Source organism: Hypomesus nipponensis, chromosome 14 (assembly GCF_054491055.1).
Source record: "Hypomesus nipponensis isolate SF chromosome 14, ASM5449105v1, whole genome shotgun sequence".
In the NCBI taxonomy this organism is placed as follows: Eukaryota; Metazoa; Chordata; class Actinopteri; order Osmeriformes; family Osmeridae; genus Hypomesus; species Hypomesus nipponensis.
Window position 1 is genome coordinate 6,058,828 of NC_140374.1, and position 13,559 is coordinate 6,072,386.

The window sequence follows — 13,559 nt, forward strand, 5'->3', positions numbered from 1 at the left end:
CTGTGCATTACAATCATCTGTGGGATTGAATGAGATCTGTGTGAGATGGAAAGAGGTTTCTGGTGTGTTGCTCGTGTGTTATGTAACTCCCAGCGAGGAAAGTTCTAGTTTACTATGTTCCACACTGCAGATACTGTCGTGACACTGTTGCCAAGCAACACCCCAGGTCAACTCCTCGGCTGACCTAATTAATATGCCAGGTGTGTGATGATACAATACTTATTCAAGGACACTTAAACCTGCTCCTACACGTGGCGTAAGCTTTAGCTTAACAGGGCTCTCCAGGGACATGTCCCAAGTTTTATTAACCATCACTAAGCGCAGCTACAGAAGAAACAGAGTTTTCGGATCTTCATGCATGAGCGTGGTCCTCTGCTGCGTGGGTTGGGGAGGATGTATTCCTCACTGCCAGAGTGCCCGAGCTGAGGCTCCAGCCTTCGCACGCCTGTCGCTGGAGTAAGAAATGAGATATTGATCTCTGGAGGGTGCTGTAAGCAAGGGACCGCGGCAAAGCTCCCGTTTCAATGTTTGGGAAAGAGCCCTGTGTCTTGTTGTGTAACCATTGTATTGACTTGCTACGGTATGAGATGGATGGCGCCACGGGTAAATGTATCGTGATCATGTTGTCATGGGCTGCGAAGCTTAGAGAACCATGGGAGTTCAACAACGGCAGGCAGGCATGCATGCATGCAGACGGCCAGGCATGCAGGTGGAACCACTGGAGTAACGTGGTCCATCAGTTGAGCTTCCTCGAGATCTTTCCCTAAACCGGGCTTCGAACTCGGGCCCTTCTGACCTACGAGCGTGACTACTACCCAGCTTCGATACCGAAAAAGCGAATTTACCAATTCACCTCACAGGCAACCAGCAAGGCAGTTTCTCTCTTAGACTGGTATCGAGATGCTTCCTGTGTGCCAGACTGATGTAGGAATCAGAGCTCATCCCTACTGTGCCTTCAACATTGTTATCTATTCATAACGCTGTTCAGACAAATCCCATGGCGCAGACTGTGACTTGGTTACCAGCTCAGGGAAGACACTCCCAGACAATATGAGGTGTCATTTTCTGCATTTACATCTGCCATGGCGATTAATAGTTCAAGTTGTCAGACAGTTCTGGAGATTCTGAACTATTTCACTAAAGGGACTGGGGTGATTTAGGAAGGATACTTGACAGCAATCATCGATTTGAACAGTACTAGGATATGGTCAAGATGATACGTGTGCTAGGTGATTTACAATATCAGTCAGTATGTGACGTTGCTGAGACTCATCAGTATCCGTGACAACAGCTGTGGAGGTTTCACAAGTTAAGCTTCTAGCGTATTCATTCGGGTAAAACGGAAGCCTATTTTCCAGGACATATTAGTGATAATTGGTGGATTTGCTACACATTGTCAAGTCAGCAGTCTTCTGGATTTACATATTAACAAATATTCCTATGAATAATCAAAAACCTGGGGGGCAGCTTTGACTCTGACACCGAATGAATATTAACGAAGCCTCCAACAGTCAAAGTTTAATAGTAAAACACTGCACACATCAAAGATTTATGGCCACTTTGAATAACTATTGGACGCCAATTGGTACTGATCTTTCCTAAATGTGCCAGCCAACTGACACACTGGGTGATGCTACAGTCAAATCTGTCCCCAGCTTTTACAGATGTCTGGCTAAACTATAGTTCCTCTCTCCTCTCCTCCTGCCTTGACCAAACACAAGGATATGAGTGTCCATTTATCATGACCACAGGACAGGCAGTAGTGGACTCCTGAAGACTAGGACATCTGTTGCGAAGGGTCTTGCTCCACCATGGAAAATTGGACATTTAGGAGCCAGCTGGACAACCACTCTGCCCCGCTGTGGCACTACCCTCATGCCCACTGGCAGAGTGCCACCACCAGCTAGGAGTCACTGGAGCAAAGCCTGCCAGATGGTGCCCTTGCCAAGGTACTAGCAGCCTCTCTGGACAGCTTACTCTCTCCTAGTCTCATTAAGGCCAGTCCTGAGTTCAGAGCCCATCCTACAACATGAGAGGTATAAAACCAGGAAGAGGCAAAGGTAGACGCAGCCGATGTGCTGGAAAATGTGGACGGCAAAAGTGCTAGAATATAAATGGGCTCAGTTACGCCTTCTGTTTGTCAGTGCAAGCAGCTAGGAGGGATACCCAGGGAATGGACTGCTTAGAGACAACTCCGCGGGGAAATGAAGTCATCTCCGGCCTGGACTCATTTCTTCCTGGTTGTAAATTGATTTGATAATTATATTTGGGCTGCATGATGTTATACAAGTCGTACTGCTACCTCCATGGAGATGGGGGAAGACCCTGGTGTGCAAGGACAGAAATAAATTGTGCTTAGCGCAAGAGATCTCAATCACATCCGAGTGCGCAGTGCATGATGGCGGATCACGGAAACCTCAGAGAGATTATCAATATCTTTCCAACGTGCATCGAACGTCTTTCAAAGCCAGTCAGTAGTAAGACAAAGAATCTAATGGGTCTGGAGTGCTCTGGATAGTACCAGTTAATCTGTCAATAATGGGAGGGAGGTGGCTGAGCAGTTAGGGAATCGGGCTAATAATCAGAAGGTTGCTGGATCGATTCCTGGCCGTGCCAAATGACGTTGTGTCCTTGGGCAAGGCACTTCACCCGACTTGCCTCAGGGGAATGTCCCTGTACTTACTGTAAGACGCAGTGGATAAGAGCGTCTGCTAAATAACTAAATGAAATAATCTGCTCCAACGGACAGAGAAGTAAAGCCATCTAGTTCGTTCAGAGTGCTTCACAGAAAGAGCAGACCATCCAGATCTGTCTGTCCGTCTGCGAGCACAACAGCCAGTGTGTAGGTGAGGTGAGCCTGGCTACGCTCACCCAGGGAGGACTGTTTGTTTCACGACTGGGAGGTCTACATCAGTACAATGAATTATAGATGAGAGAGGTCAGGCATGACGATGAGTGAAGCCTTGGTGGGCTTGGAGTGCTGGTGATCCTGCTGTCATACGCGCGGTCTGACGCGACCCCCCCTCTCACCTCTCCGCGCCTGCCACGGGATGTGGAGAGGTGTGGGTGATGAGGCTCATGCTGTTGGGTCTCCTTGTTTTGATTGAGGGTGGAGATTTAGGAAGCGTGGAGCAGACCCCGCAGGTCAAATGGGACGTGACCTCGACGAGACTGAGAAATGAATGGGGATGATTTTTAAAGGCTGGCACTGTGGTATTCAAGGAAGAAGGCCAGTCGCAGGATTAATGTAAATGGAAATACTTTATTTCACCATTACACAATAACAAGCCTGGAAATAAATGACCAAAAAGGAAAAGGAAACGCTACAGAGCACCACGTAACATAGACAACTCTCAGAATGTAGCAACGGAAACCTACGCAAACTAACTTACGCTATCTACGACACCATAGAGAGGTTTTAAAGAGGTTTTTCGAAATAGTTTAGAAATCAGCTAAATGTTTCCACATCGAGCACAGTCATGCCAGTATACTAGTATTTTACATAGTCACGTTGCAGATGATTTTGGGGGGCGGGATGTGGGTGGGGAGTGTTCCTCAATGCACATGGCTCACCCTGATTGGTGAAGCTGAAAAACACAGTGGGGGGGGGGGGGGGGGTATGGGTACTGTAGTCCATCATCTGTCTGGTTTGATACATGTTTGTATTTGGTATAAAGATGCCAGGAGAGAACGGTGAAGAGGAAGGAATGTACGTTGTTTTTACATGGATAACACTGTACACATTGGTGCCTTCAGAGCTGCAGGGACACTAAAGGCACATGGGGTCCACTGAGCAACAGATATGTCCGTTCTGAAAAAAAGACAGAGCGAGAGACAGAAATAGAGAGAGAGAGAGAGAGAGAGAGGGAGAGAGAGAGAGAGAGAGCAAGAAAAGATAGACAAAAAAGAAGATAGGGAGAAAGAGAGGGGGAGAGAAAGCCAGAGAGAGAATGAGTGAGAGAAAGCCAGAGAGAGAATGAGTGAGAGAAAGCCAGAGAGAGAATGAGTGAGAGAAAGACAGAGAGACAGGGAGATAGAGAAAGGGGGATTTAGTGGATAACAGTCAGACTACGGTAGACTTCCTCTCTTTGAGGTTTGATACCTTTGATACCCTCTTAGATAGTACGATACAGAGAGTTTGGGCAGCTCTGTTGACATTTCGAATTTCAATGGGTATTTCATGTTAACACAGAAGTTCCCAAGATAGTGTATCGCAAGTGAGACACATATTGGTTTTGCCATTCAGGGATGGAATATCAGAGAATCACAGATCTGACACCGTAATGGCCAGAGAAGTGCCAGTGTGATGTGGCACACATGTAATGGTGATGTGGCACACACCCAATGGCGATGTGGCACACATGCAATGGTGATGTGGCACACACCTAATGGCGATGTGGCACACACGTAATGGCGATGTGGCACACACGTAATGGCGATGTGGCACACATGTAATGGTGATGTGGCACACATGTAATGGCGATGTGGCACACATGTAATAGTGATGTGGCACACATGTAATGGCGATGTGGCACACACGTAACGTTAATGTGTTACCTTGCACTGGCAGAGGGTGCACTCAGTGCCATGTTTGACCCAGGAGGAGCCGCTGAAGCGGGCGATGCCGTGCTCGTCAGTGCAGGTCTTGGTGATGTCGTTGCGGATGGTGTCGGCCTGGCAGGGGTCGCTGACGCAGCGGGCGCAGCACTCACCCTCTGGCACCACCGTGAAGTCACAGTCCACAGGCGGGCAGGACAGGGGCCAGCAGTCTACCTGTCCCTGCTGGGGATGGGACAGACAGGCAACAACGGGGTGGGTGGGTGGGTGGGAGGGAGGGAGGGAGGGAGGGAGGGAGGGAGGGAGGGAGGGAGGGAGGGAGGGAGGGAGGGAGGGAGGGAGGGAGGGAGGGAGGGAGGGAGGGAGGGAGGGAGGGAGGGAGGGAGGGAGGGAGGGAGGGAGGGAGGGAATAGGCAGCTGTCATAAAACAGGTCATTGGACGGATATGGATGTGGTTCACCATCTGAGTCTATCAGACTTCATTTCCGGAATAAAGACTTGGTTCATTTCACTGTGCTCATGGACAAAGTATGTATTTTTTTGTAATCATAGGTCCTCTTCAGTCAGCAGTTTCACTCTAAAACAGAGGTATAAAGTTTATTCCTTGTTTCTTAATTGAGATCCTCTGGTCTCCCTCTCTCCATCTTGGTTTGATATTAATCACAGCAACCTCCCAGCAGAGAAAACCTTATTGAATTTCTCCTGCTGCTCCTTTAAGCTGGAGAATACAGGTCATTTATTTTGGCCCAACTTTATAGATCCTGGCTAAGCTACGATTCCACATGACCTACTTCTGCTAACATTTTCATCCTTGAGCTTTAGTGGTTTACCCTTTCTTGGAAAATGAAGTGACTACACATACATACTGAGCAAACGTTCACACACACTCACACCCACACAATCAACCTACACACTATACTCACCAACATACACACAGCCAACAGTTTGACTCGATGCAAGACTCCCGTCGGGATATTTAATATCCTTGAAAATCAGCCGGCTCAGCGTTTCAGGGATGTTGTAGTAAATTAAGTGGACTGTGAAATACAGGCTCATGCAGTGCTAATGTGTGCTCTCTGCCATTTGTTTAAAGTGTCAACATTTATAGTGTGGTCGCCCAGGAGTAGATGTCTATGGCCTGAAGGCAACCACAGACTAGGACAGACAGTTAGCTTACCAGGTGTATGACTATGGAGGGGATGTACAAGCAAGACAGTGATAGTCATGAAAGTGGTCAATCATTCCTAAAAAAACACTACTCACTTGTGATTTACACAAAACAAATTTATTTTCAGGCTCTTGTTATATTTCAGGGACCCGCAACGACAAATGTAATCTCATTGCACTTCATCGAGGGAAGAGGCTTACAGAGGGTATCAGTGTGACGCGTGCCACAGAATCCTCTAGAAGGATTAGTCCTGGTTGTGACATTTGGTTTGAGGAGTTGTGGTTGGCTAGTCCGCCCCACAGCCAATGTGTCACACGCTAAGCCAGTGTTCAAGGCCCACTAACATGTCTCACCTACCCAGTCTTGTGACAAGTGTAAGCAAAAACAAAATAGAGCATAGTCTACCCTGCTCCTCACTGATTAGGTATCTTACAAATTAGCGATAAAGGCCAACTGGAGTTGGTTCAGTAAGCTGAAGGGCTGAGAGAATGTCTTGTCCCTGTGTCTCCCGTCAGTGTGTTTCCACTCCCCTGTTGAACCTGAATGAGGTGGCTCTGCAAGGCCCGGAACCATCCAAAGTTGACTTCACATCCTTGTTGCGCCACTGGTGCCTCTGCGTATCTCTCCGCTCCATTCTCTCACTTCCTCTTTCAAGTGCTGCTGTTAAGACCGTTTGGCTGGTAGCAGTGTGTGTGTGTGTGTGTGTGTGTGTGTGTGTGTGTGTGTGTGTGTGCGCGCCTGTATTTGTATGTGCGTGCCTATTAGCCTGTGTGTGCAGACAATACTGCAGCCTCGGTGCGACGGAACAAGAAAGGACATTTTCAGCTGAATCTGTTCTCCCTGCCTCTCCACCACAGTGATTCTCCATCCTTATTATGAGCTGCTGTAAGCAGTCCAAGCAGGGGCCTTCAGGCCCGGCGTTAAGGCCGGCATCACAATAGGAAGAGCAGACTATCACCACTATACAGGCCATGGATCTCGCTGCCTGGCTGGTTTTCCTGCATTCACAGATACAGCCAGGAGAATGATGCGGGGTTTTCCGGCTGTTACACAGCCAGCCTGATGGGGAGGAATTCACTGGGAGGAAACAAGAAATCGTGTGAGACCGACACACCTTTTCTCCACACCTCCAGGAGGGAAGGACGTGCTTCAAGATGACTGGAGTTCCGACGGCAAAGGCAGAGTGACATAAACGTCGGCTAAGTGTTGTTCCGCACTGGGTGAGCGACAGCTAGTGTAGCATTAGCATTTAATAAACCTGTGGCTGCCGGTGCTCAGCTGTGAGCAAAGTAAATATCAGGTAGGACGGGTGTTCAGCCGGATTTATCAAATCCTTGTAAAACCATTTTGTTTCTCATTTGAATGGAGATGACGCCGGGAACCTTGGAGAAGGTCGGCAGGAGGCGTGGAGAGAATCAGTCCAAACACTAAATATTTCTTTATGGGTACTCTCAATAGATAAGGGACTTGGCACGTCGTCATTTGGTTTGATATTTTCCATCACCCGGACCAACTTTGTCTGCACAAGAGAATCACCCACACAGACATCCAGACGTCGACGTATTCACACAAACCCATTCACTCCAGCCTTCGCCAAATCTGTTCAAATATTTGTCACAATGAATCGAGGCACCGCTGACCCCATGGAGGAGGGAAGAGAGAGGGGGGGGGGGGTTTGGATCGCTCACTCACCAGACACTGGCACTGCTGACAGTTCTCCACCCAGGTGTCTCCACTGCCGTAGGTGAGCAGGCCGTTCTGGTGCAGACACTGGCTGCTGAGGCGCGGGTCGCACTCTGGGCAGCAGAACAGGTCTGCTGTGGGGTTCTCGCAGTCACACACCATCCTCCTGCACATCACCTGGCCCGCCTGCACACACACACACACGCACGCATGCACACAAGCGCACAAACAATGACCAGCATGATTAGATGAAGACAACCTCCGTGTTCACTATTCAATTTAACGTCTTCACATAAGGGATGATTATTGTCACGTCAAATAAAAGAGTTTGCGTTAACTACAATGTAGCAACTTTGGGTCTACGAAGAAGCCATGCTTCAAGATTTAGCGGCACGAGTTGCAAGTTGTAGTTACCTACCATGTTTTTATTAAAGGTTTTGCTATGCAGCGACATGGCATTTAAAATAAAATAGTGTTTCTTAAGTGTCAAGTATACATATTTGTATATATATATATATATATATATATATGTATATATATAGACTTGGCTACAAATGTGGTGCCCTTGGTGTTGCCCTCTGCTCTTAGTATCTCTGCAGTAACGCCAGACTGTGTCCAATCCTCTCATAAACAATGACATGTTTACTCCCCTGTTCACTCAGCCGTTCCTTAGCGCTAATTGTGACAGACAGGTCTTCCATTTTTCTAATCTATTAAAATAAGTCATTTAATTAGGGAGTCATTTCTGCCTTGGTCCTCAAATAATCAAGTGACTAATCTGATGTTTGATCATTCAATAACGTGACTAATGCACTTCAGTCCACATCTAGCATTGCCACTGTACACAGAATGAAATAGAAGATTACAAAACGTGACAAGACTACAGGCTAATAATCATAAAAGACATGTGCGTTTATAATAAAATGTCATTGATATAATCTACAAGTGTAGTTGTGTGTGAAGCTGATCTACATATTATCTAAATCTTTCAATTCAGATATTTTCACCGTTACAATATCAAGATATATATATATATAGAGAGAGAGAAATCACACACAGACACACACACACACACACACACACACACACTCTCTCTCTCACCTGACAGGAGCAGACTGAGCACCTATCGTTGTCCAGCACCCAGATCTGCCCATTGTGCTTCACTTTGTTGTCATGGATACAGTCACCGGTACAGTTGTGTCCATGGGGACAGCGACAGTCATAGCCCCCCTCCAGGTTGAAACACACAGTGTCATTCGTGCAGGTGTTCCTCCCAGTCTTGCATTCGTTAATATCTGTTGGGAAAGACACAGGGAGACCACTCCTAATCACTACAGGTCTGGGTATAGCTCATTCAATTGATTGCAGATTAAGAGGGTTTGGATATAAGCATATTCTAAATGAACACTCTATACATTAGCTACATGACATGCATCTGCATAAGCAACATCTCTACTCTTTTAATAACTACTGTACAGTTAGGTTCTCAGACTACAACAAGAAAGACTTTCAACTTAACCTATTTATTTCAGAAGAAACGCAGTCTTTCCCTGGAAATCCACTTTTGGTCAAATTATAACTTTGAATTGGGATATACATTTGTCTTGAAATGGGGATTTATCTCTCTGAGGCTTTTTCACTTGGACTACTTCTGACAGTCAACTAGACAGGTGAGATTAGCCTGGTGTACTGCAGAAGTGGCCAGACTGACTGGGAGATTGAGGGTTTCCATTTTGAAAACTGACAGCTACCTGACAGGCTGAATCGCAGAATGTTCCAGGTAGACCAAATGAGGGAGTCGAGAAAGTAACTCAACGTATTTTTCCCGGGAGAGGGGCATTCTATAGCCGGTCGTACTTCTCAAATCACAAAACAATGCTAAAACAGATTATTATTTCTTTTTCCATGCTGGGTTTGAACTGTGCGAACAGTTTCAAACGAAGATATCTTATGTGTATTGGTGTGTGTGTGCTGTATGATACAAGGACATGGAGGGACACCTATCCTCCTCTTTGAGCCAGTAAGGATTGCCTGGCGATCTACAGTCGTTCTGGCCACACTGAACACCTGTATTCCCCTGGCCCACGTCAAGCTCCAGCAGTAGAAGAACAGCTGGCAGCCATTACGAAAGATTGCACACCGATCCAAAACAACCGCTGAAAAGGTCTAGTTCTTCTCCTCTCTGTCTCAACTCTGCTTGCAATCCTCACTTTATCACCTCATATCGGTAGGCTCCCGTCAACGACTCTTGTGAAGCATTATATCGGTTCGAAGATCCCATTCATTCATGGGGAAAAGAATGAATCGAAAATCTCAGAGCGCAGACAGATTGGGTTTTACGTGAGACGTTAATCCTCCTCTCACCTCTTGTGGTCTGATGAGGAAATGGAACACAGACTCACCTACGCATGATTCCCCACTGGCTGAGAACAAGCCGTTGTCGTGGTAGCCATCACGACACTCACAGTGGTACCACCCAGGCAGGTTGACACAGATGGCTCTGCTGTCACACTCCACGAAGCCATCTGAACACTCATCAATGTCTGAGGGAAAGGGGTGGGGGCAAAGAGAGAGGGAGGGAGAAAGAAAGAAAGAAAGATATAAAGAGACAGGGAGAAAGAAAGGGTGAAATGTGGGGGAGAAAGAAAAAGAAAGAGGATGGGAGGGAGAGAGAGAGAGAGAGAGAAAGAGACATAAGTTTCCCTATTGTTCCCCAACTGAAGCTTAATACCAACTTCTGCTTTCTTTCAGGTGCAGGACCTGCATATTGGGATTTAACTTGATGCCTGCCAGTGCGTTTTCTACGTTGACTCATTCATAATTAATATTAGAGTGTGCCCAGGATTTGATAGCATCTGTATGCTGCATTGATCTAGAAAAGCAACACAGCAAGAGAATGGCATATTGATCAATACTAGAGATCTGTTTATGAATGTGGCAGTGAAGTGAGTCCTAACACGTTGCAGTCGGAAGCCAGGCCTGTGCCAGCCTGCTGTTGACATTCAGACTGAGTTCAGGCAAAGTCTCATGGAGAGCGACTCTCAGAAACCTCATCCTTGAACATTCGTGCTTTCTGCTCTTGTTCGCAGTATGGATTTGACACGTTTGCCACTTTTCTCTCTTTTCCGCCCCTCCCTTGCTTATTGCTCTTTTTTTCTCTCAAGTCAAACCTCCCCATCTACCAATTCAGTCCAACCAAGCAAACCCACTGGACCCCCCCCCCCCCCTCCTCAAAGAAGACCCATGAGGAAAAACGCAATATTATCCTCAAATATTGTATATGGAAGCAGAGAGGCAGACTGTAATATCTAAAATAACATGAAATTAGACGGGGAATCTGCCAGAGGAGAGAAGCTTAGCTGGTGATTGCAGAAAGGGGGTAAGTATGTGTGTGTGTGTGTGGGGGGGGGGGGGTCCAGGTTTTTAGAGTGATTAAATGTGTTCATGCAGGCAGTAATGTCTTCTTTATGATAGTACGTGATGCATGACTCTGCTCTCTCATTATGAGAATGGCAGTGTTCTGTGACTGACCTTCCTTACCCCATACTCATAACCCCCCCCCCCCATCCTCATAACCCCCCCATCCCCACCCACAAACCTGCCATGCCACAGAACTAGTAATAGGATTAAGATCTATTGGCTAATGAGGCCTCATCCTTTTAATAGAATCTCTCCAGCAGATTAAACATTGATCAAACGCTTTGCACATCAGGCCTTTATCTACATGAGTAGTGAAATGTGTCTCTGTCAAATCTCAGTTTATTTTCAAATGAAAATCCAAGTACTCTTTTATTTCTGAATTTCATGGTGGGTTTATAATATATTCTGTTTAGAACATGTGGGCTTAATGCTAGAAAGCATTTTAATCTGTTTCTGTCCTTGAATTGCTGGCACGTTCTGCAGTTTCTAGAATCTAGAATTTGATCTCCAGTAAGACAAAAATAATTGAACATCTTGTAAACACAAACTGTTCAAATCTGAGACAGTGACTTGTACACATTTCCCCTGAGTCTAGTGATTCTGGGTTAAATTCATGATATATTAAACCACATGGTTATACCAGGAGGAATGACTAGCCAGCCCTTGAAATTCAACGTTTTCTCTTTTGACATGAATAAAGCCACATTTCTCATGCTCTTTGTAGCTCTGGAGCCCCAGCAGGGAGAGAGAGCGAAGTGGTTTTGCTGCATGCAGTCTCTCTTGCCAGCGTAGAAAAAAATAGCTGAATCTATTTAAAAACACACTCCCTCCAACATGACTGCATGTAATTGTTCAAAGAAAGACTGGACGGTTTTAGGGCCTATTTTTAACCAACCACCAAAGGGCAATGGGATTCAAAATATACATCAACTCACTATTTTGAGCCTATTCACTCAAATGCTTCATTTCAAACATTTGCCTACCCGGTCATGACGTCAAGTTACGTTTTCAAGAACCATTTTCCATCTTCATCTTTCTCCTGGCATTGAGGCTGTCAACTGCAATTATGGTAAGCACTTCCAAGCCTTTGTGAAACAGACAGCGCTTCAACATGTATACCCTCTCATGTTCACTTCTTACATCTTTAACTGGAACTTGAATTATTTCATGACGTCGTCTTTAATGCTCCCTGTATGTAGGCCAATTCACTTCCTGTGCCTTTGTGCCCTGACGTTACAATTGAAACATTACACGAACTGAAGTCTGAAAATCAAAATGGAAAACAGCTGTGAACACCAACTCCTCTTGGTGCTCGCCGCTCAGGGTCACTTGGAATGCCGGCATACAGGTAAGAAACATTTTATGAGAAACTGACAGATGACAGTCGGACAAAAACGTGAACAATGGGTCCTTATCTGGTCCAGGTCACCCTTGCAGATTTACCTCTGAGTTACCTTGACTACTGAGAGACATGCAAAAAAAAGGAGAGGAAAAAGGTGTGAGAGAGCGATGTAAGGCAATAGAAGGAGAACAATGAGGTGATAGAGAGAGGGGGAGGAGAGTTCATGGGATAGACGTGGTTATTTCACTCGTTATGCTGAGCGACAGGCAGAAAACTAAGGCTCTATTAAAGCTATTCTCCAAGGACAGCCAGTCAGTCGCTCTCTGCCTCAGTCTTCCCTCCATCCCTGGGCTTGTTATGCTGCTATGAACTACGCCTCTTCCCTCTCTCCTCCACCCTCCTCCTCTCCCTCTCATCTTCTGCCTGTCTCTCTACCCGCCTTTTCTCCCTGTACTTATTGTATACCTTCCTTGGGACTCTCTCCATTCATTCTCCCATCCAACTGTCCTTCCAACACTGTTTTGTTCATCTCTATCTCCTTTCTGAACCAGGTACCGGGTAGAGACTTTCTCTCCCTCAGCATCTTGGGCTGACAGGAGGTGCTCAGGATTAACACAGCTCCAGTGAGTTCCATAACCTACCACACACACACACACACACACACACACACACACACTTAACGAACATGTGCCCATACACACGTCACATCAAATTCAATTCTTCCAAGGAAAACATGATCATCCTCATATGAATCTGATGGATTATTCCTCACACACCATAATCCTAAATCAGCATTCATTTGCATCTTCTCCCAGACTTTGGCCCTTCCATCTATCATATGAAGGGGACAGCGTGCGTGGCATTAGCATGACAATGATGGATTCGATTTACAGTCAGACAGACTTCCAGAGAACAGGGAGGTGGGCCTCCGTTGTTAGCATGTACAAAGCCCCGTGTTGGCATGTACAGTTACATAATGACAGGCTAAAGAACAAGTGACTGAGTAAGTCAATGTGCAGTATGGAACACAAGGAGGGGTAGAAGAGTATTTCACTCATGGATAAGGTTCATTGTGACCCGCTGAATCTGATAGAGAACGAGCGTGTCATACATCAATCATTCCTCTCAAGAGAAGCTGGGTCCGGACAGAGGACCGACAGGGAAACATGGAAATGAACGCAAAATCCATAACATGAAGTGGTGGGATTTCAATACAGCAGGTGCACGGAGAGATAAGTGAAGGGCCGTTCCATAGATTTACGTGGCTAACACTTTTGTGCATATATCTTATACCAGGCTGACACTGCTTATGTGCTACAGTGGTTCTGCTTGCTGTCGTCTTCTAGCGTCTTAGCCTGCAGTCTTTCCCAAAGGGATCTCCACAGTCCC

At 46.2% G+C, this 13,559-nt stretch overlaps 1 protein-coding gene across 2 annotated transcripts in view; it reads right to left on the bottom strand.

Annotated features, from left to right (window-relative positions):
* Positions 1 to 3,242: 3,242 nt before the first annotated feature.
* The window catches only part of nell2a (neural EGFL like 2a), a 58,629-nt gene continuing 48,312 nt past the window's right edge, over positions 3,243 to 13,559 (bottom strand). The window contains exons 16-21 of one of the 2 annotated variants that reach the window (XM_084672626.1): positions 9,811 to 9,951; positions 8,510 to 8,703; positions 7,418 to 7,594; positions 4,558 to 4,782; positions 3,725 to 3,811; positions 3,243 to 3,587 (exon numbers count right to left, since the gene is read on the bottom strand). In XM_084672626.1, coding sequence (XP_084528752.1) covers positions 3,770 to 3,811; positions 4,558 to 4,782; positions 7,418 to 7,594; positions 8,510 to 8,703; positions 9,811 to 9,951 — 779 coding nt within the window. In that variant the 3' untranslated portion in view covers positions 3,243 to 3,587; positions 3,725 to 3,769. Of the gene's footprint in view, positions 3,588 to 3,607; positions 3,812 to 4,557; positions 4,783 to 7,417; positions 7,595 to 8,509; positions 8,704 to 9,810; positions 9,952 to 13,559 lie in introns of those variants that run through there. The other variant, XM_084672627.1, reaches the window with a different exon arrangement.